The sequence below is a fragment of the Spathaspora passalidarum genome (assembly GCF_000223485.1).
Source record: "Spathaspora passalidarum NRRL Y-27907 unplaced genomic scaffold SPAPAscaffold_1, whole genome shotgun sequence".
Taxonomy (NCBI): domain Eukaryota; kingdom Fungi; phylum Ascomycota; class Pichiomycetes; order Serinales; family Debaryomycetaceae; genus Spathaspora; species Spathaspora passalidarum.
The window spans coordinates 1,796,200-1,822,625 of NW_006767425.1; the positions used below are offsets into that span (position 1 = coordinate 1,796,200).

Here is a 26,426-nt window from a genome sequence, read left to right on the forward strand (position 1 = left end):
CCATAATCTACCCATTATTACTAAGCAATTGTTTGTAAGCAAAACACCATTCCTATTTGTTACTATGATTGTATTAGTTTGTAAGCAGATATGCTTTTTGTGAAAACCGTACCAATGAGGCTTACATGGAGATAAGTGTTTGATATTGCTTGTTTACGAAAGTGATGCTATCTCCAGTGGGTTATTTCCGGGAGTAAAAAAAAAAAAATAAAAAAATGTATTACAAATCATTTTTTAAGCCTTCTTTTAACGTAAATGTCCCAATAGGGAAACAATACAGTTATCAAACAGAATTGCTGCAAAAAGTAATTAGCAACATTTGTCAGCCAGTAGATACTGAGTACCTATAAATATGAGACGGTTAGACCATGTTTAATCAACTTTCATTCTATTTTATTATCAATAAGATAAACAAACTAACTTACATATAAAAAAAAAAAACATTCAATAATGACTTCCACAACTGTTTTCGTTTCTGGTGCTAATGGTTTCATTGCCCAACATATTGTCAAACAATTGCTTGCCAAGGGATATACTGTCATTGGTTCGGTTAGATCACATGAAAAGGGTGAACAATTGAAACAATTAATCAATAATGATCAATTCTCTTACGAAATTGTTTCCTCCCTTACTGATAAAGATGCTTTTGTTGATGTTCTTAAGAAACACCCTGAAATTACTATTTTCTTGCATGCAGCCTCCCCAGTTTCATTTTCTGTTGAAGACATTGAAAATGATTTATTGAAGCCTGCTATTGAAGGTACAACCAATGCCCTTAATGCCATTAAAGAATATGGTCCACAAATCAAAAAAGTTGTTTTAACTGCTTCTGCTGTTAACATCTTTGGTTTTGGTCCTCATTTCGATGCTGACCAAGTTTATTCTGAAGATGTTTGGAATCCAATTACTTATGAAGAAAGTTTAGCAAATGGATTCTTTGGTTATCTCGGTTCAAAGAAATATGCTGAGTTGGCTGCTCGTGATTTTGTCGCTAAGGAAAAGGTCAATTTTGATATTTCGTTTGTCAACCCACCTTATGTATTTGGTCCTCAAGCTTATGCTGTTAAGGATAAGGCTAACTTGAATCTTTCTAATGAAGTTGTAAACTCCGTTGTTAAGTTAACCAAAGGTGATTCCATTCCTGCTGAAGGTAGTGTCTTTGTTGATGTTAGAGATGTTGCTCGTGCTCATATAGTTGCTTTTGAAAATGATGCTGCTGCTCTGCAAAGATTATTCACAGCTTCTTCAAGATATACTCTTGATACTATTGCTAACATTATTAACAAGAAATTTCCTGATACAACTGTTCCAAAGGGTGATGAATCCAGAAATGAAGAGATTTACAAGTCCATTCATAAATTTGATAATGCAAAGACTAATAAGATACTTGGATTTGAATATATAACCCTTGAAGAATCTGTGTCTGATATTGTTGATCAAATTTACAATGTTTAGGTAGATTAATTTGGCTAGATTTTAATACTATTTCTGTTTTTAACTTTATAATTACATTTAATTAATGTTATAATCAAAATTGTAAAAACATTAGATAGAGAAAACCTTAATGTTTTGGGCAACCAATAATTTAAGCCCAAACTTGAAGTTGTTCGAAGAAATCTACTCTCTTCTTCTCTTCATTATCGATATTTTTACAACTATGATAACGAATTTCATCAACCATTATTGGATGACCACAAGTAACAAATGCAGTCGATCCTGGTGATTCTTTGATTTCATCTTGAACTAATTGTTCCATATCTGGTCTTCCTTCCTCAAAGTGTACATGAGATAATTCCTCTTTCAATTTACCAACAGCATTTGCACCATCAAAGGAGCTAGAGCTAGATTTTGTTTCTTCGCTAGATTTGATGGAACCATCTTGTGAACTTCCAATGTGAGTAAATTCATCTGCATTAGTAATTGAAACATCTGGCCTAGTAACATAAACGGTAGTTTCGATATTTGTGTTTTTCAATCTTACAAGTTCATCGTAAAACCAAAGTATTGAGCTATATTCTCTGATAACCCAGACTAACTTCAATACTGATTTTCTCTCGGGTGATGATCTTAAAGCAATATCACAGATCTCAGAGTAAATTCCTGGAATACCATTACCACCAGCAATGAAAACTGCTTTATCTGCATACTTGGCTGGGGTTGATTCTCCATATGGTCCTTCAATACCAATTCTCATAGTAGTCATTTTTCCTGGCGATTTGTTTAACAATTTGTATAAACTGTGCGTAACACCACCTTTAACTTTCATGTACATCACAATCTTGTCTTCACCTTGATCGGAACAATTCGTAAAGGTGAATGGATGTGACTGCCAGAAGTAGGTTGGTTTTATGAAATGAACAAAAGCATGACCACCAGGAATGATTTTCCAGTGCTTTGGTTTAGGAATACACATCTTAATGGTTTCATCACCGACCAACTTGACATTGACTTCAGGGAATCCAAAGTACAATAATCTACCTATTCTAACAAGTCTATCAAAACTCCATACAGCAATAGTAGGATATAGGATTATTCCATATCCAAAATCATCAATGTGAATCCAAGTTCCAACAACATACAATACAGCCATTACAATATGAACTAAAAGAAACAATTCATACCAGTTTCTTCTGAGATAGAGGATACTTTGGATCAACATTATACCTCCGACAATAGTAGCAATAAGTCCCCAGTAGAGCCATGGTTCTCTCAATTCTTCACCGAAATATTTACGGTTGACAAGAAGGATGGTATAATTAACCGAATGTATTGCAACTAACATAAACATAACTCTGGCAATATGACGATGGTAACAAAGGAAGGTACAATAGTTGATCCCAGTAAGCCACTGTAAGAAGTTATTACGTCCAGCAAATAAAAACAATAATGGCATCATAAAAATAGCGACAATACCAGTTCTATCAGCAACATATCTTAATTCAGCTAAGTAAGTAGATCCAAAGACTGGATCACCTTTAAGTGCTCGGGAGTTGACTGCATGAATAATTATAACGAATATGTAAAATAAAGCAATCACAATCATTTCAAATCTAGTTGGAACTAACCCATCGAAAACTTTAAATCCTCTCATCTCCTGTGCCTTATTCTTGCCATATAAAGCAGGCATTGAAACATGTTTTCTATAGAAGTTGGCAACAGGTCCGACCAACCTCTTAGTTGCTGTTGGAAACAAAACCTTAGTCCAATAACTTATCAGACTAACAATTAAAACTAGCAACCAGAATCCAAACACAGACACACCATACCAAATCGAGTTATCATAATTTAATAAGAATCTATTAGCAATTTCCAGGTAAAAGTCCATATCCTTCAGCAGGAACCTCAATGGGAAATCAATCGGTTCTTCAGTTGGTTCTATCTCAGATTGGTTTCTTGCATAATTGGTAAAACGCTCATAAGATTTGTCAAACCAGTTGGCTTCCAACTCAGTCTCGAAATATCTAGCGCAGTAACCAACAACATAATCAACCAAATAAGTCGAGTTTCTATCCTTGTATGCAAAACACCCTGCCAAAGTAGCTCTTGAATTTTCATTAGAACACAAACAAGTACGATCAGTTGGTGGGCAAAAATGGAAGTCTTTTAAATAGTTTATTTCGTAAACACAAGAGTATAATGTAATTGTTTTTCCATACCATTCAAACTTTCCTCTAGCCAGAACCCCTGCAACGAAGAAGAAGAATAATGAGTACAATAAACAAAGTAACTTCATTTTAGAGAGCAGTCGACTTTTGCTTAGACGAAATGGAAAATTTAACAAGAAAACTGAAAAATTTGCAACAATTTATACTATTCGCAATCATTTGCCGAGGAATTTTTATTTTTTTTTTCAATTGTAATAATTGAAAATGTTTTGCTGGAATTTTATCTATTTCATCAATAAAAAAAGATCCGATCTTCCTTTCGATATTCGTCAAAACTTTTCTTGGCAAAACTCCTGTTGAACCAGGTTCATTGGCTTGTTCTATTGTTTTTTTTGCAATTATAAACGGCGCTGTCGTTGTCCTAGCAAATCACATATTTTGTGAACGGAAAGTAGTTTAATTTCTTGGCACGCCTTAAACCAGGAACAATACCTTAAATTTTGCGCATGTTACCATTCGATTTTCAGAATGGACAATTGGTTGGTATAGATTGCAAGACTGATATACCAAGTCAATTGAAAGCCCAACTTAAATCAAAAAGAATAGAAATCGGCAATATCAAGTTTCCCACTTTTCAGTGTATTTTTTTCATAAAATTTGTAAATACTTGAGTCATTTGAATAACTCCAACACTCCTTTGAGGAATTCTAGACAATGCAATTATAACGCATAAAGGGCAAATTTTTTATAAGGTTCCTTCTCTGATTGCGCAGCCATTCATTGGGCACATTTTGCAGTAAGACAAAGTTTCATTGTTTAGACCATAAGATGAGTCGGGAGCGAAATTTGGTCCCCCCAAATACACAAAATAGAGTACGAAACAGGAATAATAAGACAATGGCTGTTGTTTATTTGGTGTTTATTCAATGTGTTCTTGTTTGACAAATCAGGAAAGGGATTTTTTTAAAGGCCATTGCTAATTTTACAGAAGTCTGGTCGAAGGCGGGACATCAAAATTACTCATAGAATAGAAGATCCAACAAATGATTATTTTATACAAAAAAACAACATAATATTACTACTTATATTATATTGAGTATCCAAGTTAATGCTTCTTGAATAATTGGTTGTGTATTCTGATTCAACAATATAAGACTAGAAAATATTTGAAAACATTTACAAAATACACAACTACTTTGTTTTAAATACGAAACATACCAACTCGCTAAGCCCACACTTGAAGTTGTTCGTAAAAGTCAACTCTCTTCTTCTCGCGATTATCTATATTCTTACAAGTTTGATAACGAACTTCGTCAACCATAATCGGATGTCCACAAGCAACAAATGAAACAGATCCTGGTGATTCTTTAATTTCTTGTCTAATTATCTCTTCAATGTTTGGTCTCCCCTCTTCAAAGTGTATATGCGCCAATTCTCCTTTTGATTTCAATTTATTAACAGCAACTTCACTATTATATGTTTGAGACTTGTTTTCTTCGCCATCAGATGTTTGAGATTTGGTTTCTTCATATTCAGACTTGATAGAGCCTTCTTGTGAACTTTCGGTTTTATTAAAGGCATTAACCGTGGAAAATTTGTTGTCTGGACGAGTGACATAAATAGTAGTTTCAATATTAACGTTTTTCAACTTCACAAGTTCATCATAGAACCAAAATATAGAGCCATAATCTCTGATTACCCAAATTAACTTCAAGATTGACTTGCTTTCACGAGAGAATCTGTTAGAAATGTGAACAACTTCGGAGTAAATGCCTGGAATACCATTACCACCAGCAATGAAAACTGCCTTATCTGAATACTTGGCTGGGGTTGATTCTCCATAGGGACCATCAACGCCTACTCGCATTGTAACCATTTTTCCTGGTGATTTGTTCAACATTTGATATAGGCTATGAGTAGCACCACCTTTAACTTTCACATAAATTACAAGCTTTCCATCATCATCTTTGAAGGAGTTTGTAAAAGTAAATGGGTGTGATTGCCAGAAATAAGTTGGTTGCAAGAAATGGATAAAAGCATGTCCACCGGGAGTTGGTTTCCAAGTTTTTGGTCTTGGGATTATTAATTTAATTGTCTCATCGCCTACTAACTTGACATCTACTTTAGGGAATCCAAAATAAAACAAGCGACACACTCTAACCAATCTTTCAAATCCCCAAACTGCAAAAGATGGATAGAGAAGAATTTGATACCCAAACTCATAAACATGCATCCAAGCCCCTACCAAATAAAACACTGCCATCAATAAATGAACGAGAACAAATAATTCGTACCAATTTCTTCTAATATAAAGAATACTTTGCCATAACATTGATCCTCCAATAGTAGTTGCAACAATACCCCAGTAGAACCAAGATTCCTCTAATAATTCATCATAATCATTAAGGTAAATAGTAAAGTTGACTGAATGAATCACAACTAACATTACCATCACTCTAGCAATATGACGGTGATAGCAAAGGAAAGTAGAGTAATTAATCCCACAAATCCACTGCAAAAGATTGTTACGACCAGAAAACAACAATATTAATGGCAACATGAATAAAGAAATAATTCCAGCTCTATCCGCAACGTATCTAATCTGTGCTCTATAGTAAGAATCAAACATAGGATCATTTTCAAGTGCTTCCATGTTTATTGCATGGATAATAATAATCAAGATGTAAAATAATGAGATTGTTATAAACTCAAAGCGAGTTGGAACCAATGAACCAAAGATCTTCCAACCTATCTCTTGGTTTCTTTTTTTGCCATATAAAGCGGGCATTGCAATATATTTCCGATAAGTGTTGGCAATTGGTCCAACCAATTCCTTGGTTTCACCTGGGAATAACACTTTGATCCAATTACTAGCGAATGCAACTAATAAGACTATTACCCAGAACCCAACCACAGATATACCATACCAAATAGAATTATCATAATTTCCCAAGTAGTTGGCTGTAGATTCGAGAAAAAGATCCATGGAATGAGGCAGAAATCTCACTGGAACTTTAATAGATCCAAAACTTGATGTTATTTCAGACTGGCCAGTTGCATTCCTGATGAAATATTGAAATGCATCATAATACCAGTCTAATTCTATATGGGTATCATATCTATCATGGCAGTACTCTGCAGCATATCTTCTGAAATAAGGGGTATCTCTATTTTTGTAAGCCATACATCCAGCTAACGTTGCTAATGAGTTTTTATTTGAACATAAGCAATTTTTGTCTTCATATGGACAAAACAGTAAAGCCTTTGTCTGGTATACGCAAGCAAGGAAAGGTATGTTTTTCCCAAACCATGCAATACAGTGCCCTTTTGTTACCAAGAAAAATAGCAAATAAAATGTGTAAATAAACTTCATGACAAAACACGATAGCTAGTAATCTAAAATTAAAAAAAAAAAAACCCCAAAAAAAATACCGAAGATTTTGCAATCATTTATAGTGTTTGGAACGACGGTTGTGAAGGAGAAACGTTTAAGTCATAGGCATTCCTTAAACTTGGATAACCCGTCAATGAAAGTTGCTCGGAATTAACTTTTCATACTTGAATGGTCTAGATTCCATATGAATATTAGAGAATGTTAAATTGTTTATATTTTTGCAGGAGTTTATCCTAGAAGTTAATAATCATTTCCCCATTCTGGTTGGATAATTTATCCAAATCTAACAACATAATTGTTTAATAAGAATGACGCTATCAACCGTAAGCTCATCATCAAGAAGATAAATGCTCCAATTTCACTTCCTTAAACACTATTGAACTACTTGGTGAGAACCCCCTTTAATACCTAATCTGAGCATTTATTAATTTCTATGTATGGAGGGCAAAATTTAGTGTTAATACAATCCTCAACTTGCAGAACTTTTGTTGGGAGCAACAATAATTCGACAAAAAAAATTTACCTCTATGGTATATTCAATTTGTTGCAAAATTGAATCTTCAGCTTTCAATGCCGGGTTGCTATTTACCATTACTCTAGCAGAACTATTGTTGTCAATACAGTAGAGTTTCCGAATTATACTTATTCCAACAGAAAAATTTGCGAGCAATTCAATAGCCTATAAAGGTAAGAACATTAAATTCTGTACTGATACTAAGTGCGAAATGGTTGTAAATTTGCAATCACTATCTTTTCAGCTGATCTTGTGATCCGTTTAAACCTTAATTTGTTTTGTGATTGATAGCATGCTACTGAGCAATTATCAAACCTAAAATAGAAATTGTTACCGATGGTTCAAAGAAGGAGAACTGTGCCAACTTGGTTACTTTGTGCTATGCAGTCTGCTGACTAATAGACATTACCATTAAAATCAATGGCTAAGTTTATCCTACAAACTATTTAACGTTTCAAAGGAAAACCATTGAGTCAAAGTTAATATAATATATATATATATGCGAATTTGATTTATACTATTTAGGGTATGGCATAATTTAAGCCCAGATTTGTAGTTGGTCATAATAGTCCACTCTTTTATTGTAGGAATTGTCAATATTCTTGCAGCTGTAATAGCGAACTTCGTCTACCATAATTGGGTGACCACATGCAACAAACGCAGTGGAACCTGGAGATTGTTTAATTTCATTTTCAATTAGTTGCTCGACATTTGGCCTTCCTTCTTCAAATTTAATGTGTAGTAATTTTAATTTCAATTCTGCAATAGCAAGCTCAATATCACCGGTGTTTGATTTTGTTTCCTCATACCCAGATTTTATTGAACTACATTGGGAGGATTGAGATTGATTAAACAAGTCTACCCTGAAAGATTTAATATTTGGACGAGTGACATAAATTGTAGTTTCAATATTCATATCTTTCAACTTTAGAAGTTCATCAAAAAACCATAATATGGAATCATAATCTCTTATAATCCAATATAACTTCAAAATAGATTTCCTTTGAGGGGAAGATCTTAAAGCAATATCCAGAACTTCAGAATAAATACCCGGGATACCATTTCCTCCAGCAAAAAATATTGCTTTGTCTGCATATTTGGCAGGTGTTGATTCTCCGTATGGCCCCTCAATACCAACTCTCATTTTAACCATTTTACCAGGGGTTGTATTTAGTAACTGATACAAACTGTGGGTAACTCCACCTTTGACTCTTAGGTACATAGTGACCCTGTCCTTGTTATCTTTGGTGGAATTAGTGAACGTAAATGGATGAGATTGCCAGAAATAGGTTGGCTTCAAAAAATGAACGAAAGCATGCCCACCAGGAATTGGTTTCCAATTTTTTGGTTTGGGAATTTCCAATTTGATAACGTCATCTCCTACGAGCATGACATTTACTTTTGGAAATCCAAACGAAAGCAAACGAAATAATCTAATGATTCTGTCAAGGCCCCAAACACCAATAGTTGAATATAAATAAATTTCATAACCAAATTGATTGAGATGAACCCAAGTACCCACAACATAAAATATTGCCATTACAATATGGATAAGGAGAAATAATTCATACCAATTTCTTCTAAGATAAAGGATACTTTGAATTATTAATGTACCACCAACTATAGTTGCAGTAATCCCCCAACGAAGACATTGCTTTTTTAGTGTGACTATAAATTGATCAGTTCTAACAAGAAGAATAGTATAGTTGACTGAATGAATAACAACCAACATGAACATGATTCTGGCAATGTGACGGTGATAGCATAAAAATGACAGGTAGTTAATTCCGGTAACCCATTGCAAGAAATTGTTACGACCAGCAAATAAGAACAATAATGGCATCATAAAGGTAGCAACAATACCAGTTCTATCTCCAACATACCTCAACTCGGCCATATACTTAGAACCAAATATAGGATCGTCCTTAAGTCCATGTACACGGACTGCGTGGATAATTAAAATGAAAATATAAAACAAAGAAATAACCATCATTTCAAATCTGCTGGGAACCAAACTGTCAAAGACTTTAAAACACGAAACTTCTTGGGTTCTTCTTTTCCCGTATAGAGCAGGCATCGATATATGTTTCCTATAAAAAGTAGCAAGAAGTCCAACCGACCTCCTGGTTGCTCGAGGGAATAATACCTTAGTCCAATAGCTAATCGTATTAATTAATAAAAACACTAACCAGAATCCAAATACCGATAAACCAAAGAAAGTTGAGATATTATAATTGTCAAAGAAAACCGCTGCTGACTCATCATAAAAGTCCATATCTTTAGACAGAAATATAACTGGTGTTTGGATCAACTTGTACCTGGATTCTATTTCTGACTGGTTCACTGCTTTATTAGTAAAGCGTTTAAAAGCAGTATCAAACCAATCCGATTCCAAGTTTATTTTAAATCTTACATGACAGTAGCTTATACCATAGTGAGCAAAATAAGTTGTATTCTCATCCTTATAAGCTAAACAACCAGCTAATGTGGCTAAGGCATTTTCATTCGAACATATACAGACTCCATCCATGGTTGGACAGAACTTGAAATTTTCTGCGTTCTTTATCTCGTAAGCACAAGCATGGAAAGGTATAGACTTATTATACCATTCAAAGTCATGTTTCTCACCCAAAACACCTACTACTAAGATAAATAGCAAATATAATGAATACCCTAAATTCATGTTAACTATGTTAGTTAATCTGTACTATTAAACCAAATTTCTGAAAATGCTATTTTTGCAGCACTTTATAGTATTTGCAATCATTGTAATTGGAATTTTCTCATGTGTCGTATTTCTAAAAATAAGCGCCTTCTTGATACTCGGTTAGAATTTTCTTGGCAAACTCGCATGTAGAATACAATTGCACGGTTTTACTCTTTGTTTTATTTTTATTAACAGGAATCGTATTGTTTTCTTAATTGAAAAATGAAATTTGGTTCTTGGCATTCCTTTCAGTGCATAATCCGTTGTCAAAAGGATACCAAGAATTACTTTGTTTGAGCCCCCCCTTACATTCCCCCTTTGTTCATAGAGGCTTTAGCAGCGATCTTAAAGAACAATCTAAGCTGATCAGCCTATTTGATGCTCCAAACAACGGATAAAGTTGGTAGATAGGGTTTTATGCTTGAACTTATGTCTTCTACAACATTGTCACAAAGAATTTTGCAAAGCGTGTCACAATTTTGGCAACTTCCTTTTCTGAACATTCTACAAACAAGAATTGGTTGATCATGCAAGGGGGGTTAAAATTTGGAATTTATGCGTATCGTAAGATTGAGATGTATTATTTAAGAATTCGCCTTAGTATGAAATGAATTTCAAAATTGACATCTTCAAATACACTAACTTGGTTGTCATTCTAAGTTAACATATCACTGCTCTTGTCTCCCTGAGAAGAAATGTAAATTATTCAGCATTCCTTTGAGAAACTTAGCATCCTTCCATATGAAAAAGAATTCTGAAAATTTTTAAAATTAGCCCACTTACGTAAGGAGGGTTGACGGTGCGAAAGTTGAAGGTTCGCGTTGGAGCGGTATGGGGTAATTCACTTCCGTCAAATCGCTTATTAAACCTCCTATTTTAGTAATTGTTTATTTATTTATTTTTGTTTTGTTTTATTTTTAACAATATACTATAACAACACCCGTGGAATGGTGATCTTCAGTTCAAGGAAGGGGAGTTTCATTGCTAATAATGTATTAAAATTCTGTTCTGATACACATAAATATTTTTCGGATGTAAGATAAAATTTATACCGAGATATGCCAGCTTGTCCAAAAAGTTTTAGTTTATATAGATACGTGAAACACAGAACTAATTATGAATGCATGATCTGGTCCGAAAATCCCCCTAAAACCCGTACTATGTGATCTTTGATACAGGCTATCTAGTGAAGAATTCCCTCGTCAAGATTAGAAATGAAACTATTTAGGCAAAATTATGGAGCTAGCCGGACTTTTTTCATTTTGATTTAAGTACCTGGTAGTATGATTTCATTTCAATCCCACAACCATGAACAACCAGGTAAATGCGTCTTTTCTTGAAGATCTGCTAAGCTATTTCAATTATTTAGCCCCAACCTTTTCAATTTTGGATATATTCGTAGGCTTTTTCACAGGAGTACTAGAAATTCATATTCTCATAGAAAACTACATATTATATTATAAAATTGAAATCAGAGGCAGGGTCAGAATGGAAACGATATAATAGTGGCAATAAATTCATTAGGCCCAAACTTGTAATTGTTCATAAAAGTCCACCCTCTTATTATAGGGGTTATCAATATTTCTGCAACTTTGATAACGTACTTCATCAACCATGGCTGGATGACCACAAGCAACGAATGCAACTGATCCTGGTGATTCTTCAATTTCATCATGAATCAATTGCTCAAAATTGGGTCTCCTTTCTTCAAAATTAATATGAGATAATTCTGCTTTAAACTCTTCAATATAGTTTTGTCCTTTGTATGGTTGAGGGTTAATTTCATTATAGCCAGATTTAATTGAACCTTCTTGTGAACTTTCAGATTTATTAAACAGGCCAAAATTAGTAACTCTATTATTTGGTCTAGTCACAAAAAGGGTGGTTTTAATGTCAGTATTCTTTAACCACAAAAGCTCATCATAAAACCAAATTATAGAGTTATAATCTCTAATTACCCATATCAACTTTAATTGAGATTTCCTTTCAGATGGTGATCTCAAAGAAATATCAACAACTTCAGAATAAATACCTGGAATACCATTACCACCAGCAATAAAAACTGCTTTGTCCGAATATTTAGCAGGAGTGGACTCTCCATATGGACCCTCAATTCCAACCCTCATAGTAGCCATTTTACCAGGTGATTTCTTCAATAGCTTATATAAATTCTGAGTAATACCACCTTTGAGTTTCAAATAAATAACAATTATCCCTTCTTTTTCAGAGGATTTAACAAATGTGAACGGGTGAGATTGCCAGAAATAACTTGGTTTTAAAAAATGAACAAAAACATGTCCACCAGGCACTGGTTTCCAATATTTTGGCTTTGGGATTTCTAGTTTGATAGTTTCATCACCAACTAACATCACATTTGCCTGGGGAAATCCAAACGAAAACAAACGAATCAACCTAATGATCCTGTCAAAGCACCAAACAGCGATACAGGGGTATAAAAGAACACAGTATCCAAAATCAACTATGTGGATCCAAGTTCCCGCAACAAATAGAACAGCCAAAGCCAAGTGAAGGAAAAGGAACAATTCGTAATGGGATCTTCTAAGGTAGAGAATACTTTGAAACAATGCTAGACCCCCAGCAACAGTGGCAAGAATACCCCAATAGAGCCATGGGTTTTTAACTTTGAAAGGAAAAGTTTCACGATAGACTAGAAGAATAGTATAGTTGACTGAATGAATAACAACCAACATAACCATCACTCTTGCGATATGACGGTGATAGCAAAGGAAAGTCAGGAAATTAATTCCAGTAATCCATTGCAAGAAATTGTTCCTCCCAGCAAATAAAAATACTAATGGCGTCATTGCAGTCCCAACAATACCTGTTCTGTCAGCAACATATCTAATCTCAGCCATGTACTTGGTATCAAATATTGGATCATTTTCAACCGCTTTCAAATTGACAGCATGGATAATTACAGTGAAAAGATAAAATAATCCAATTACTATTGATTCGAATCTAGTTGGAATTAAACTGTCGAAAACTTTCCAGCAGCGAATTTCTTGGGCTCTTCTTTTGCCATACAAAGCTGGAATAGATATATATTTCCTGTACGAGTTTGAAATAGAGCCTACTAGTTTCTTTGTTGTTTCTGGAAATAGTACTTTAGTCCAATGGCTAATAGCTCCAATTGTTAAAACTAGGAACCAAAATCCAAACATAGAAATTCCATACCAAATTGAATCATCATAGTTTCCTAAGAAATTAATAGCCACTTTACCATACAAATCCATTTCCTTTGGCAGGAATTTCACTGGAAAATTAACGGGTTCTCTACTTGGTTTTATTTCATATTTGTTCTTTGCATTATTGAGAAAATGGGTGTATGACTTATCAAACCAATCTTTATCCAAATCAACATTATAATTATTTTGACAAAAGCTTTTGTAGAACTCGATAGTAGAAGTGGTATTTCTCTCCTTATACGCTAAACATCCTGCTAATGAAGCTCTCCAATTTTCATTTGCACATCTGCATTTCTTTCTTTCTCTCTTATTTCCTTTTGCTGGGCAAAAACTAATACCTTTTAAATAACTTATTTCATAGTTACAAGCATAGATAGCAAGGGATTTCTTGTACCATGTGAAATGCTCTTTTCCATGTGCCTGAACACCTGCTAACAAGATAAAACCAAAATAAAGTAAAGAAAATATGTTCATATTGGATGTGGTAAACTATTGACCTAACTTAAAAGTAAAATTTTATAATGTAAATTTTGCAATAATTTATACCATTTGCAATTACTTTGCTTGCCAAGAGATTTTTCCGATATAGTTTTTTTTTATCTTTTTGATCAGTAAACAATAGACGATAACATTTCTGTATTGGGTAGATCTTTCGCTTGGAAGGATATTACAGGATTCCTAATTAAGGACTGATCAATTCTTGTAGCCAATCACAGGTAAATTTCTTCTGGATATTGGATACCTTTGTAAGTAAACCAATTTCATGACATGTTCTGTGCTTAGAGTGAAGATCTGTGGAAATTTTTTTTTTTTTGCAATTTGGATTGTGAAAATATGCTAGAAATGAGAGTAGATTATTCTAACCTGTATTTGCAACAAACAAACGTGCCAATAGAACTAACTAAATTATTAGCTGATTGTAAATATTGACTAATATTATTCACATGAAATCAGAGTTATAATTATAATAGCCCCTTTCAAACCAATAAAAAATTGTTAAGTAAGGAAGGTAAATTTTAGAGTAAGTGCAGCTTTGTAGTTGGATGAACTGGGATTGGGTGAATTGAACAGCACAATCCCCTAACTCGGCTTTGCAGATGATTGAACAATTAAACTGTAGATACTAGTCTTTCTACATTATATGGTTGTTTACGCTTATAGAATCGGATTTATGTGATTCTAGGTTTATGGTAGTAATTTACAGATTGGCTAAGATTAAATATTAAATGTATATATTCGAAATATAACTTTATTAGATATAGAGGTTCAACTAAAGGGATTGTATCCAGATTATATTCGCTATTATTCTTAAGCCCATATTTGAAGTTGTTCGTAAAAATCTACTCTCTTCTTCTCAGCATTATCAATATTCTTACAACTGTAATAACGAACTTCGTCAACCATGACAGGATGGCCACAAGCTACAAATGAAATAGATCCCAGAGACTCTTTGATTTCATCTTGAATAATTTGTTCAATATTTGGTCTCCCTTCTTCAAAACAAACATGAGATAATTCCTCTTTCAATTGTTCAACAGCATCTGTAGTTTGTAATGACTCGGATTTTTCCACTTCACTGGATTTGACGGATCCTTCTTTTGAATTTTCCAGAATAAATTCATTCATATTATCAAAGTTTTTATCTGTCTTGGTCACATAGATGGTTGTTTCGATATTTGTGTTTTTCAATCTGACAAGCTCGTCGTGGAACCAAAATAAGGAGCTGTAATCTCTAATGATCCACACTAATTTCAACACTGACTTTCTTTCTGAAGTCGATTTTAATGCAATGTCGGCTACTTCAGAGTAAATTCCTGGAATACCATTACCACCAGCAATGAAAACTGCTTTGTCTGAATACTTGGCTGGGGTTGATTCTCCATATGGTCCTTCAATACCAATTCTCATAGTAGTCATTTTTCCTGGCGATTTGTTTAACAATTTGTATAAACTGTGCGTAACACCACCTTTAACTTTCATGTACATCACAATCTTGTCTTCACCTTGATCGGAACAATTCGTAAAGGTGAATGGATGTGACTGCCAGAAGTAGGTTGGTTTTATGAAATGAACAAAAGCATGACCACCAGGAATGATTTTCCAGTGCTTTGGTTTAGGAATACACATCTTAATGGTTTCATCACCAACCAACTTGACATTGACTTCAGGGAATCCAAAGTACAATAATCTACAAATTCTAACAAGTCTATCAAAACTCCATACAGCAATAGTTGGATAAAGATAAGTGCCATATCCAAACTCAACAATGTGAATCCAAGTTCCAACAACATACAATACAGCCATAACTATGTGGACAAGGACAAACAATTCATACCAGTTTCTTCTGAGGTAGAGAATACTTTGGATTAAAATTATCCCACCAGCAACAGTGGCAAGAACACCCCAATAAAGCCAGGGCTGTGCCATTCTTACAGCAAGACCATGCTTCTGAACTAGAAGAATAGTATAGTTGACTGAATGAATAACAACCAACATGAACATGATTCTGGCAATGTGACGGTGATAACAAAGGAAAGTCAGGTAATTAATTCCGGTAACCCATTGCAAGAAATTGTTACGACCAGCAAATAAGAACAATAATGGCATCATAAAGGTAGCAACAATACCAGTTCTATCAGCTGAATATCTGATTTCAGCCATATAAGCGGATCCGTAAATTGGGTCATTTGCAACCCCTTTGGAATGAACTGCATGGATGATCACAATAAAAATATAAAATAATGAAATAACAATCATTTCAAATCTGGTAGGGATTAAACTATCAAAAACTTTGAAACCAGATATAGCTTGAGCTCTCGTTTTGCCCAATAAAGCAGGCATTGAGATATATTTCCTGTAAAAGTTGGAAACAGGACCAATTAATTTCTTTGTTGATCTTGGGAATAATACCTTAGTCTAATGACTAATTGAACTAAATAATAAGATAATTAACCAGAAACCAAAGGTTGATACACCATACCAAATGGAATTATCAAAATTCAATAAGAATCTTTTAGCGATATCTTCAAAGTAATCCATATTCTTTGGCAGAAATCTCACAGGAAAGTTAACAATTGTAGCACTGGGTCTTTCTCCTGATCCTCTTCCTCCTTTTGATGCAGAAGGTGATTCCTCATTTTTTGAATCGGAGGGCTTATTTTCTTCCTTTGATTCAGAACTATTTCCACCCTTTGTTTCAGAGGAGTTTCCACCCCTTGATTCGGATGAAGTATTTTCACGTTTTGATTCAGAGCTTTTATCTCTGCCATCAGATGTTCCTCTTTCTTCTCTAGATCCGTCCTTTGGTTCCAAACTATAACCACCTTCTGATTCTGAAGAGCTATTCCCATCTTTTCCTTCTGACTTTCCACTACCTCTTGATTCTGATGAGCCTTCTTGACCTCTTACTTCAGTTTCTGATGCAGAATTCCCACCTCTTGTAGCAGATGCATTATCGCCCCCTCTTGTATCAGATGAAACATTTCCACCTCTGGAATCGTTTGGGCCATTTCCTCCTCTTGATTCGGTGGAATTATTTCCTCCTCCAGACACCAATAAACCATTTCCACCTCTTGCTTCTGAAGTAGAATCACCATCTCTAGTCGAGGAAGTAATTTCATTTAAAACAGCATCTTCATTCTTGGCATTTAAGTTGAAATGAGTGATTGCTTTATCAAACCAATCATGACTAACTGTAATATTTAAATTCTTTTGACAAAATCCAACGAAATTATAAATCATTTCCGTAGTGTTTCTATTCTTATAAGTAAGACAACCAGCTAACGATGCCATAGCATTTTCATTAGTACATGCACAAGTCCTATCTCCAGGTTGACAAAATTTGAAACCTTTGGAATAGTTGATTTCATAGAAACAAGAATAAACAGCTAATGACTTGCCGTACCATTCAAACTCCTCACCTCTGGCCAGAACACCAGCGACAAATAAAATCAATAAATATAAAGAGTAGAGAGCTCTCATATTGGTAGTTACTTATTTTATTTCAAAATATCTGACATTAAAAAAAATTAGAAATTTTTTTGCAACAATTTATACTGTTTGCAATCGCTGGTCTGAGGAATTATTAATATCCGGTTAATTCAGATCCAAGAAAATTTTATCTTTTCCATCAATTAAAAAAATATTTGAACTCTCATGCAAGAATTTGGGGCCTTTCCTTGGCAGTACTCCTACTTAGTACCAATTAAATGTGTCTATTTTCATTCTCATCAATTGTAAACTTATGCGGTAACGGTGTTTCAGCCAATCATGGATTTTTTGATTGAATAGTGGAAGTATTATATTAATATTTTAATAAAAAGGCGGAAATAGATTATGCCGTTATAAGTACTGCCTCCAGAGTTTTACTAGATGCGGTTGAAAAAAGTTTGACGTTGACCCCTATTTCTCAACTTGTTTTCTAGAAGTTGAACTCATATTAGGTCTCCTGATCAGTATCGATTATAAAAGAGGTTAAATGTGAACTAGGTTTGCTTCTTCGAACCCTGATTTCGGATTAATATTCCGTTAATGTCAGGTAAAATGATTTCAGTAAATTTCTCGGTTTTCTTGGCATATGAAAATACAAGTAGTAAAATAATATTCATTGATAATAGAGATGGTAATCATACGATGAATACCCGAGGATATTTTTGAATTGCCAGTTACAAAAGATGGTATTTGTTGTTGATAGATACATGTATGAATCTTGGCTGAATATACCATCAACAAAGCCAACGAATATTTGCATCAACGTGCAGATAATTAACTCAGGGTAGTACTTAGAAGTGATGCCTTACCACAAACTGTGGCTTTGAGATACTGCCAAGGTTCTCTTATTGTCCTATATATTATTATATATCTTTGTGTTAAATCAGAGTCAGATGTATCTCCATTCAAGAAACGCTTGGCCCATGTTTGAATAGTTTTATCTATTCATGCTGCCCCATAGTTTAATCGTTGTAAAAACAATAGCCGTTTGATCTATTCTAAAAAAAATTTAAGCAATTAAATCTTGAACCTTGGTTTCTTTCTATGTACCTGTCTTTGTTACTCTGGCTGTTTATTACAACTTCTGATACGGGATTTATATGAAATGCAGGCATGTCTTAAGTTCTGCAAAGCATCCCAGTATTATCAATCGGATTATCCTAGTGAGAGTTTTTATTTGTGTCCGAAACTCATTTGGGACACCACGATAGTCTTTTACCGCTGCTTCTCAATCGTCTAGTTGTCTGTATTAGTATTTTTTACTATAGCAACAAACAACAATGTTTTATTGACATTTATTGCGACAACAAAGAATTATATAGAACGACAGATTCTAGAAGCAGAATAATAGTATTTTTACATTACCAATTCTAGTCTCTGGTTCTTGGAAACTCGTAATATTTTCCCTAATTGTCAATCTAGTTATCAATGTAATGTATAAAGTTTGTATTTCCATCTTGTTTTAAACTGTTGTACCATTTGGATTTGATAAAGAATGGGTTAGAAGAAATTGTATTTGAAGACATTAATTGCAGTCAATTACAAAGTTTGGATCTCAGTCATAATTATCTTGAAGAAACATTGTATGAAGAAATAGAAAATAAGTTAGAAAAAGTCAAACAACGGAACAAAAGTGTAAATAGTTTACTTGAGTTTGAGTGGTAACTAAAAGATTACATACAATATATACAGGTATATATTTAGTGTCTGCTGTAAATAGTCTTTATTTCTTTTCGGGTGAATACCTTTGTATTTGATACCACGGTTTCATTGTTAATCAACAATTTTGTAGGACCTTTGATTTTAATATAAATTGGTTTTCTTTTGAAAATAGTAGTAGCATATAAGACTATCCAATCAACTAGATTCTTTAACCTAGTCTTGGCTGGCCCCGTATAATCAAGAAGGTTGCGATAAGAATTATTCTGTGTTATCTTGCTAACTATGTCTTTGTTATACTGAGTAATCTTGTCAAGCAATGAAGTTATTGGGGAAGTTAACGAGCCAAATATGCTTTGCGTAGGAAGTGCCCAATCTAATTTACTATATTTGGCCTTGTTCAAAACTTGAAAGTTTACTGTTGAAGTAGTAGCTATTAATGCATTTGGATTCACGAGTATTTCTTCATTGGCTGCCAATTCAATATTAAACAAATTACCATTCAACACAATAGTCCCATCGCCTTTGGTTTGGATACTTCTAAACTTAGACAATATTGAGGTGGGGGTAACATCAAAGTTATACCCTGTGTATGCAATCAAGTCTTGCTCATTCAATATAGTCCATGTGTCTTTTGTGTCAACAATCGAGTAGTTTCCATTAATAACTAACGAGTTAAACCCAGATGAAGTCAACTTCTGGTATGAGTTACTAGGAACAGATTGTATGTCGGTTATATTTCCATTTATAGCCAATAGTGATCCATTTCTTATGTTTAACAGGGAGTGTTTGGGTAGAGTAATATTTAATAATTGTTCATCAATTGGAATGAACTTTGGTAATTCTATAAAGGGACCGTTCCCTGTGACCAATGGCTTCTGTATAACTTTGGTCTTGTTAAATAATTGTTTAATCAATTTCATTGTGATATGTCGCTACCCCCAGTTGGCAGTAAATTTTATTTCCGTTGTTGGGAATAAAAATCGTGAATTTTTTTTTTTCCTCCAAACAAAAACATTCGGCAACCACATTAACACATTGACAACAAACAAACCAGTAGCTATGCCAATTAAAACACTTGAATCATACTTGTTTGAACGTAAACTAGCACAAACGAGCTCCATTGAAATTTTAAAGAACTCCATCATTGGAATTGATGTTGAACATTATTTGAGTAGAATCTACACCTACAAGAAAGAACAATTCTTGTTAGGAATTGGTGGTATACCAAGTTCGTTGAAAGATTATATCTTATCCGATTTAAAAGTGTTCAATGAGTTTAATATTAAGCCCATCTTTGTTATTTCGGGATTGTCGATTCAATTACAGCAGTTGGAGTCGAATGAATTAACCAGCCAAGAGCAACATATGGAATTAACTTGGAATAAGATTGACAACAAGTCGCCATATAGCTTTAACAACATCGAATCTTTTAGATTATTTACAGACCCTTTACCTTTGAAACCAATGGTTAATGATTTAATCAAATATTTCATAGAATTAGATATTGATTATATGATATGTCCCTATGATGCCAGTTTCCAGTTAAGTTACCTATATCAAAATCAAATAATTGATTCAATTTATGGATCAACTGATTTGTTATTAACCAAAATTGACAAGTTTATTCTTGGTATGGAGTTCCAATCCAAAGATTTTAGATTTATTGACAAGCAAAAAGTGTTAAACGAGTTGAGTATTAATGAAAGACAATTGATTGACATAAGTTTGATTGTCGGTTGCAATTTACAACCAACCACTTTCCCAAATTTACCAAACTTGCCCAAGACAATCCCACAGATTAACCTATTCAAATTAGCTTTAGATATAGTGTACCAATTCAGTACACCAGATGGGTTGTTAGGATATGTTGTAAGTCTTCAAGATCCAAGACTAACCCAGCTTTACTTTAAAGGACATTCAGCAATCAAGTATATTCCAGTATTGAATAAACAAGGTTATGTTGAGTTATACAATGTTGAAATGAACAAACTAGGATTAGACGGTAATATTGACTACTTGGATGATGAAGAAACAGTAGTCAAGATTCCTAATGATATTCATGATATTGTTAGTCAAAGATTGCCACCTGAATTCTACTATTACCTTTCTATTGGCTTATTACCTATAAACTTATTACAAGCTATAGTTAAAGGAGAATACAATGTTAGACCACCTTTAGAAATAAAATTGAGTGAAAGTTACAAGAAGTTAATAAACTCAAAGTTCTATACAGAAAAACTTAATTTCCAATTCAATTTGTTAACTCAATTGTTAGCAAGATATTATCAAGTGAAAAAGATAAATCTCAAGTTTTGGTACAAGAATGAAGAACTTGATTTGAATACTAGATTAAATCCACCGATGTCCAAGAGAGTTAATAATTTATTCATCCAAGATGATAATTCAACTGACCACTTTTCCTTGGCTAAGTTTTTTGGTAAATTAAATGGAGAATACACCACTACTAAAGAAATCAAAACAAATGAAGATATTGTGTCTACGGTTATGTTGAGAACCTTATTTTTGTTTGATATAATTGATCAAAAGAAGCAACCTTCATCCTTGGGGAAAATCTTGCAAAAGTACGTGGAAACTCATACTGATATTGAAAATTACGAGCTTGAGCAGTTGATCTTATTACTCTTGCTTATTCAATCGAAATCACTCAAGTTATCCGAACTTAATAAAGAATTTTCCAATGTTTCGAAATTATTCAAGGATTTCAGTCAACAAGATTCATCAGTGCCAAGTCCGGAATTGACTGAAAAGGAGCAAACCCAAATATCTCTCATTTCGAGAATATTCTCTTTGAAAAAATTCAACATATCTCCAATAAATTACCAAGGTCCAATCTCACGCAACTTACTCAACTTTAAGTCCCACATCAAGTATATAAGTCAGCAATTGAACCAAACTATACAATGTTTGCTTGTTGACTTTATTGTGCATCAAGAACAAAACAATATCAAACTGTCATATGGAATAAAGAACGATTGGTACAAGTTAATTAACAATTTACCATTTTATAACAACTTATGTTCTACATTGCTAGGAATAGTGGCAGAAATCTACTTTGAATACTCCCTTAGACAATCTAAATCAGGAACTCAAGACAAGAAAGAAATAATTGAAAACTCCGAAAACCACTTGTTCAATCATGTGTATCAGATAAATGCTCCGTCATTTAATATAAATGTAAATGGAGTCAATTCAATTACTTCAACTCAATTAATGACTGATTTTAAGAACGGTGTTAAGTTTTGGAATCATTTTGTTGACTTGGCTAAGGTTGTTAATGAACTAGATAAGGGCTTAATTAATGATGACTACTATAAGGATATCATCGAGGCTGATGAATTCTTAAAGAGGTTTGTATGAGTTTAGCCTAAATATTGTAGTTACTTTAATGAAGAAATAAGGATAGGATTAATGGTCCTAACCTAAATATAGAATAAATAGTTATTACAATTGAATTTTTTTTTAAAAAAAAAAAGCCACATATCGTAGTATAATTCTACTTTGTCCTAGTTTCAAAGTAAGTTTGATTAATTTATAAATAGCTATAATTACAATATATAACGAACTAAAAAGCATGGATGTCATTATTCACCAAATAGGTTCCCAAGAGCACCATTTTCAATAAATGGATCATTCATTAAATCACCACCAGCCAGTTTCTTCTTCTTTGCAGAAGCAATTTCCAACTCTTTGGTACGGTTATTCATTTCATCAAACATGTTACCAAGGCCACTACCTTGCTCCTTGGACAACTTTATCAATTCTAATAATGCCAGCCTTTGGTGTTTTAATGATTTTGAATTGACTAATAACGTTTCGAAATTACTTATATGTTGTGTGGAAATATTGGGGAGTAATTGAATTAATACTCTTGCTGGATAATCGTTCTTCGATCTTAATCCACAATATAATGTGGTGAATGCAATGGCTGCTTCATTGTGGGTTTCCACAAAGTAATCATCAGTGAGCACTTGTATCAACAGTTTCATTAAGTAATCACACAAGTATTTGTCAACCTCATCATTCTTCAATAATATATCCAGAAGAATATTTCTGACCACTAATATAGTATTAAATGAACATTTAGTATCCTTGATCAGAATAATGTGACAACAAATCTTTAAGAAAGGAGCTAAGACTTGTTGATTTTCAATAATCAATTTTCGACAGGCAAATTGCTGATCAGTTAATGTTTTGCTATTGTATTGTCCCACAATATCCATAATTAATCTTACCACGGTAGCAGTCAATTGACGCAACATATGTTCTTCCATCATTTCTTCAGATAATGTTTCATCAGTTTCTTCAAGTAATTGCAATCCATTACTATAAATCTTTTTCCATTTGGTGACAATCAAATCATCCAAATCATTAAGTGCAGTAGGCAACAATTCACTCATAAATACATCAATGTATTTAATGGGACAATTCTTGATCACAATTCTCAAACAACTGTTAATCATATGTTTCCAACTATGTAATGTAATCCCAGCAGTATCACCCGCAACGGATTTCCAAATCATCATGGCAATATTAGGGATTTCATAAAGTGTATCTTCCAATTGTGATAAAGATCCCATAGTTAAAAACGCATATTCTCTAGTATATCTAATTAAATGACCCACCGAATCAGCAAAATCTCGTAATGTTAATGCGGCTTTGACATTTTCTTCAATAAAGTTTTCCTTAGTTTGAATTGAAACACCCTGTTGCCAGAATCTCTCCATACAACTATACTTAACAAAAGATTGTACTTCCTGAGGTAAATCTTGCCAATTTTTGGGGTTGTGATATGCTTGGATTTGGGTGAGCAATTGCAATATATGTGGAATGATTGGTTGTACTCTTGGTTTCCATAATTTTAACAAGTTCAAATATTCACTTGAATCGTGGCTTAACTTTTCAATACTGTATTGAATGAAAATTCTAGTGGCTCTAATGGGGAATATGGAAGACCAGTGATCTTTTAATCTATTCTTAAGTAATCTCCCCTCATTGTCCATTTTAACTTCAAGTAAATCACTTGTTGGTGTTATGCCTCTGCTTTGAAAGTATGATGCAATTTCCACAATCCCAATTCTTTCCATAAACCAATGCAAATCTAATAACCCCTTTTCGGTTTCTGGTGCAGACCATGCTGCTAATTCTGGATCAACTATCTTGGCAAAAATCTCATCTTTATCATTGATGGTAGATCTAGAGGCAATCACTAATAAGAAGGATTTAAAGGCGACATTTTCATGATCACTAATTTTCTTGGAAGATAAGATATTAGCAATGACGTTTTCTAAATCTGTGAATATTCTCTTTAATGATTCTGGCATGATATAAGCCAATCTATTTAATTCGGTACCACAACTTGTTCTCAAATCACGAATCAATTCTTTTTCTTCGTCAGAGATACCTTCCGGATATTCAAATGTGGCTGTGGTCAAGATTTTTTCCAATACTTGAAACATTAATGGAGAAACATCCTTCAATAATGGGGCAAATTGTACTAATGTTTGAACTTGTTTTCTAATCAACAATGGCGATGCTAAATTCATGGCTAATAATCGTTCACCTAAACTTTCAACCAATTTATTTAATCGATCATTGATAACTTCAAAATCATCATCATTATACCAAATTCTCCAACGAGATATTCCTCGGATACAATTTTCAATAATGTTGAATTGAGAAGTTCCATAGTTGAATGCTTGGCATTTTTCAGTTAATTTATAGTCATTGATACATTTTCCACCTAATTCGCTATTGAAAAATGTTTGTAATCGATTATTCAACCACATTAAGCCATCTTCGGGGATTTTACACACGGTGATTCTTACAATATCTTCATTAAATTTCCTGTAATTTTGTAAGAACGAATTAGCATCTGGAGTAGAATCAAAATCGGCATTCAAGAATTTCTTGGAAATGTGTTCTTCATCAAGAGTGAAGCTTATAGTTCTATCAGCAGCAATTTCCAACAAATCAAGGAGCAATTTCATAATTGGTTGTTTAGAACTTAATTCGTCAAATCTTAATATGGTGACCCACATTTGCAATGATAACCCACTGATTATTAAACTTGGATGGCTAGTAGTTGACAAGACCAACTGCAAATAGTTATCAATATCTGAATCTTCCCAGGAGATTTTATTCTTGGAGCTTATATTAAGATATTCACTTAATGATACAATCATCTCTACGGTCTTCTTCAATAATGAATACACTTGTTCGTCAACGTCGTCAGCATCCAAGGTTAAACTTTGGTAGAATTGTCGTAACTTATTTATACCTTCAGTTGAGAATATAGATCCAATAAAGAAATCAAAATCTTCACTATCGTTGTAATTTCTAGTGAATAAAATATGTAAACAATCAATGGCCAAAGTTTTCCATTTAACATCAGGGACAGTCAAAATATTAATCAATGTTTGCATAATGTTCTCTTCACGTAATACTGAAGGCTGAACCCAATGTAAACAAGTCTTGAATGTCGATAAAATTTTAGGAACAAAAGTTTGACAAGTCTGTGATTTGAAGTCGTTTGTTGACAAGATTTCAATGAGGAATTGTGACCAAATCTTGAACCATCCATTAGGTATAGTTTTGCACATTGCCACATTTGGATTAGATTCATATATGGTATTTAACACATCGTCAGGAGTGACTATGAAAATTGATAATTGGTTTAAAATAACACTGCGTTTAGACGCAATTGGATCGTCCAACAAATATATATCTTCAAATAAAGTTCGAAGAATTATCAACGACAATTCTCGACATGTTATATTATTATTCCATAATTTCCACAAATCGCTGTCCATTGAGACCCAGCCGTCATTGGCATCTTGAGGACTAACAGGACTAACTTCAGGAGATTCTTGGTCTAATTTGGTTGAGTTTGCTGTTGGTTCTGCTGGTATGTGGTTTTCTTTATTGTTGTATGTTTTTATCAAGTAGTTTCCCCAAACACGTTTGGCGATTGAAACCCAAAGAAATGCTACTTTTTCTTTAATATAATGTGGGTCATCGGGTTCAATTTTCCACGCTAATTCAATAATCCAATTTCTAATCGCTTGTGATTTTAAAGAATCGAATTTGTGATAGTTCAATGTGATTGACCCTTGTAATAACGAAAGTCCAAAATATCTTACAATATAGTTCTTGCCATTATTGGCTGGTAATGATAGTTGATAGCCCCAAAATGGAGATTCTTCGTTGGTTTTAATTGTTTCTAAAAATTGTTGTGCTTCATGTCGTTGACTGTTTGTTGATTTTGGATCATATACCACACCTAACGCTGATATAATTTGTTGAACTCCACTGGTATCCATTGTCATAT

General features: G+C 33.6%; 9 protein-coding genes across 9 annotated transcripts; 1 reads left to right on the plus strand and 8 right to left on the minus strand. All coding sequences in view use genetic code 12, as the record gives it.

The window, feature by feature from the left end:
* Positions 1–450: 450 nt before the first annotated feature.
* On the plus strand, positions 451–1,455 carry SPAPADRAFT_132017 (SDR family oxidoreductase; the record flags this gene model as incomplete). Its single annotated transcript, XM_007372813.1, has 1 exon — positions 451–1,455. The coding sequence occupies one exon, from the start codon at positions 451–453 to the stop codon at positions 1,453–1,455; it is 1,005 nt and encodes a 334-aa protein (XP_007372875.1).
* A 130-nt stretch (positions 1,456–1,585) lies between these two features.
* On the minus strand, positions 1,586–3,733 carry SPAPADRAFT_132577 (uncharacterized protein; the record flags this gene model as incomplete). Its single annotated transcript, XM_007372814.1, has 1 exon — positions 1,586–3,733. One exon carries the CDS (start codon positions 3,731–3,733, stop codon positions 1,586–1,588), a length of 2,148 nt encoding a protein of 715 aa, XP_007372876.1.
* Positions 3,734–4,830: 1,097 nt separating this feature from the next.
* Positions 4,831–6,789, minus strand: SPAPADRAFT_48455 (uncharacterized protein; the record flags this gene model as incomplete). Its single annotated transcript, XM_007372815.1, has 1 exon — positions 4,831–6,789. One exon carries the CDS (start codon positions 6,787–6,789, stop codon positions 4,831–4,833), a length of 1,959 nt encoding a protein of 652 aa, XP_007372877.1.
* A 1,181-nt stretch (positions 6,790–7,970) lies between these two features.
* SPAPADRAFT_64584 (uncharacterized protein) lies at positions 7,971–10,196 on the minus strand (the record flags this gene model as incomplete). Its single annotated transcript, XM_007372816.1, has 1 exon — positions 7,971–10,196. One exon carries the CDS (start codon positions 10,194–10,196, stop codon positions 8,052–8,054), a length of 2,145 nt encoding a protein of 714 aa, XP_007372878.1.
* A 1,544-nt stretch (positions 10,197–11,740) lies between these two features.
* Positions 11,741–13,900, minus strand: SPAPADRAFT_146752 (ferric reductase; the record flags this gene model as incomplete). Its single annotated transcript, XM_007372817.1, has 1 exon — positions 11,741–13,900. The coding sequence occupies one exon, from the start codon at positions 13,898–13,900 to the stop codon at positions 11,741–11,743; it is 2,160 nt and encodes a 719-aa protein (XP_007372879.1).
* Positions 13,901–14,734: 834 nt separating this feature from the next.
* SPAPADRAFT_48458 (uncharacterized protein) lies at positions 14,735–16,267 on the minus strand (the record flags this gene model as incomplete). Its single annotated transcript, XM_007372818.1, has 1 exon — positions 14,735–16,267. One exon carries the CDS (start codon positions 16,265–16,267, stop codon positions 14,735–14,737), a length of 1,533 nt encoding a protein of 510 aa, XP_007372880.1.
* Positions 16,268–16,342: 75 nt separating this feature from the next.
* On the minus strand, positions 16,343–17,407 carry SPAPADRAFT_48459 (uncharacterized protein; the record flags this gene model as incomplete). The annotated part of the gene is made up of 1 exon (XM_007372819.1): positions 16,343–17,407. One exon carries the CDS (start codon positions 17,405–17,407, stop codon positions 16,343–16,345), a length of 1,065 nt encoding a protein of 354 aa, XP_007372881.1.
* A 1,709-nt stretch (positions 17,408–19,116) lies between these two features.
* Positions 19,117–19,998, minus strand: SPAPADRAFT_48460 (uncharacterized protein; the record flags this gene model as incomplete). The annotated part of the gene is made up of 1 exon (XM_007372820.1): positions 19,117–19,998. One exon carries the CDS (start codon positions 19,996–19,998, stop codon positions 19,117–19,119), a length of 882 nt encoding a protein of 293 aa, XP_007372882.1.
* Positions 19,999–22,680: 2,682 nt separating this feature from the next.
* Positions 22,681–26,424, minus strand: MSN5 (karyopherin; the record flags this gene model as incomplete). The annotated part of the gene is made up of 1 exon (XM_007372821.1): positions 22,681–26,424. The coding sequence occupies one exon, from the start codon at positions 26,422–26,424 to the stop codon at positions 22,681–22,683; it is 3,744 nt and encodes a 1,247-aa protein (XP_007372883.1).
* Positions 26,425–26,426: the final 2 nt, after the last annotated feature.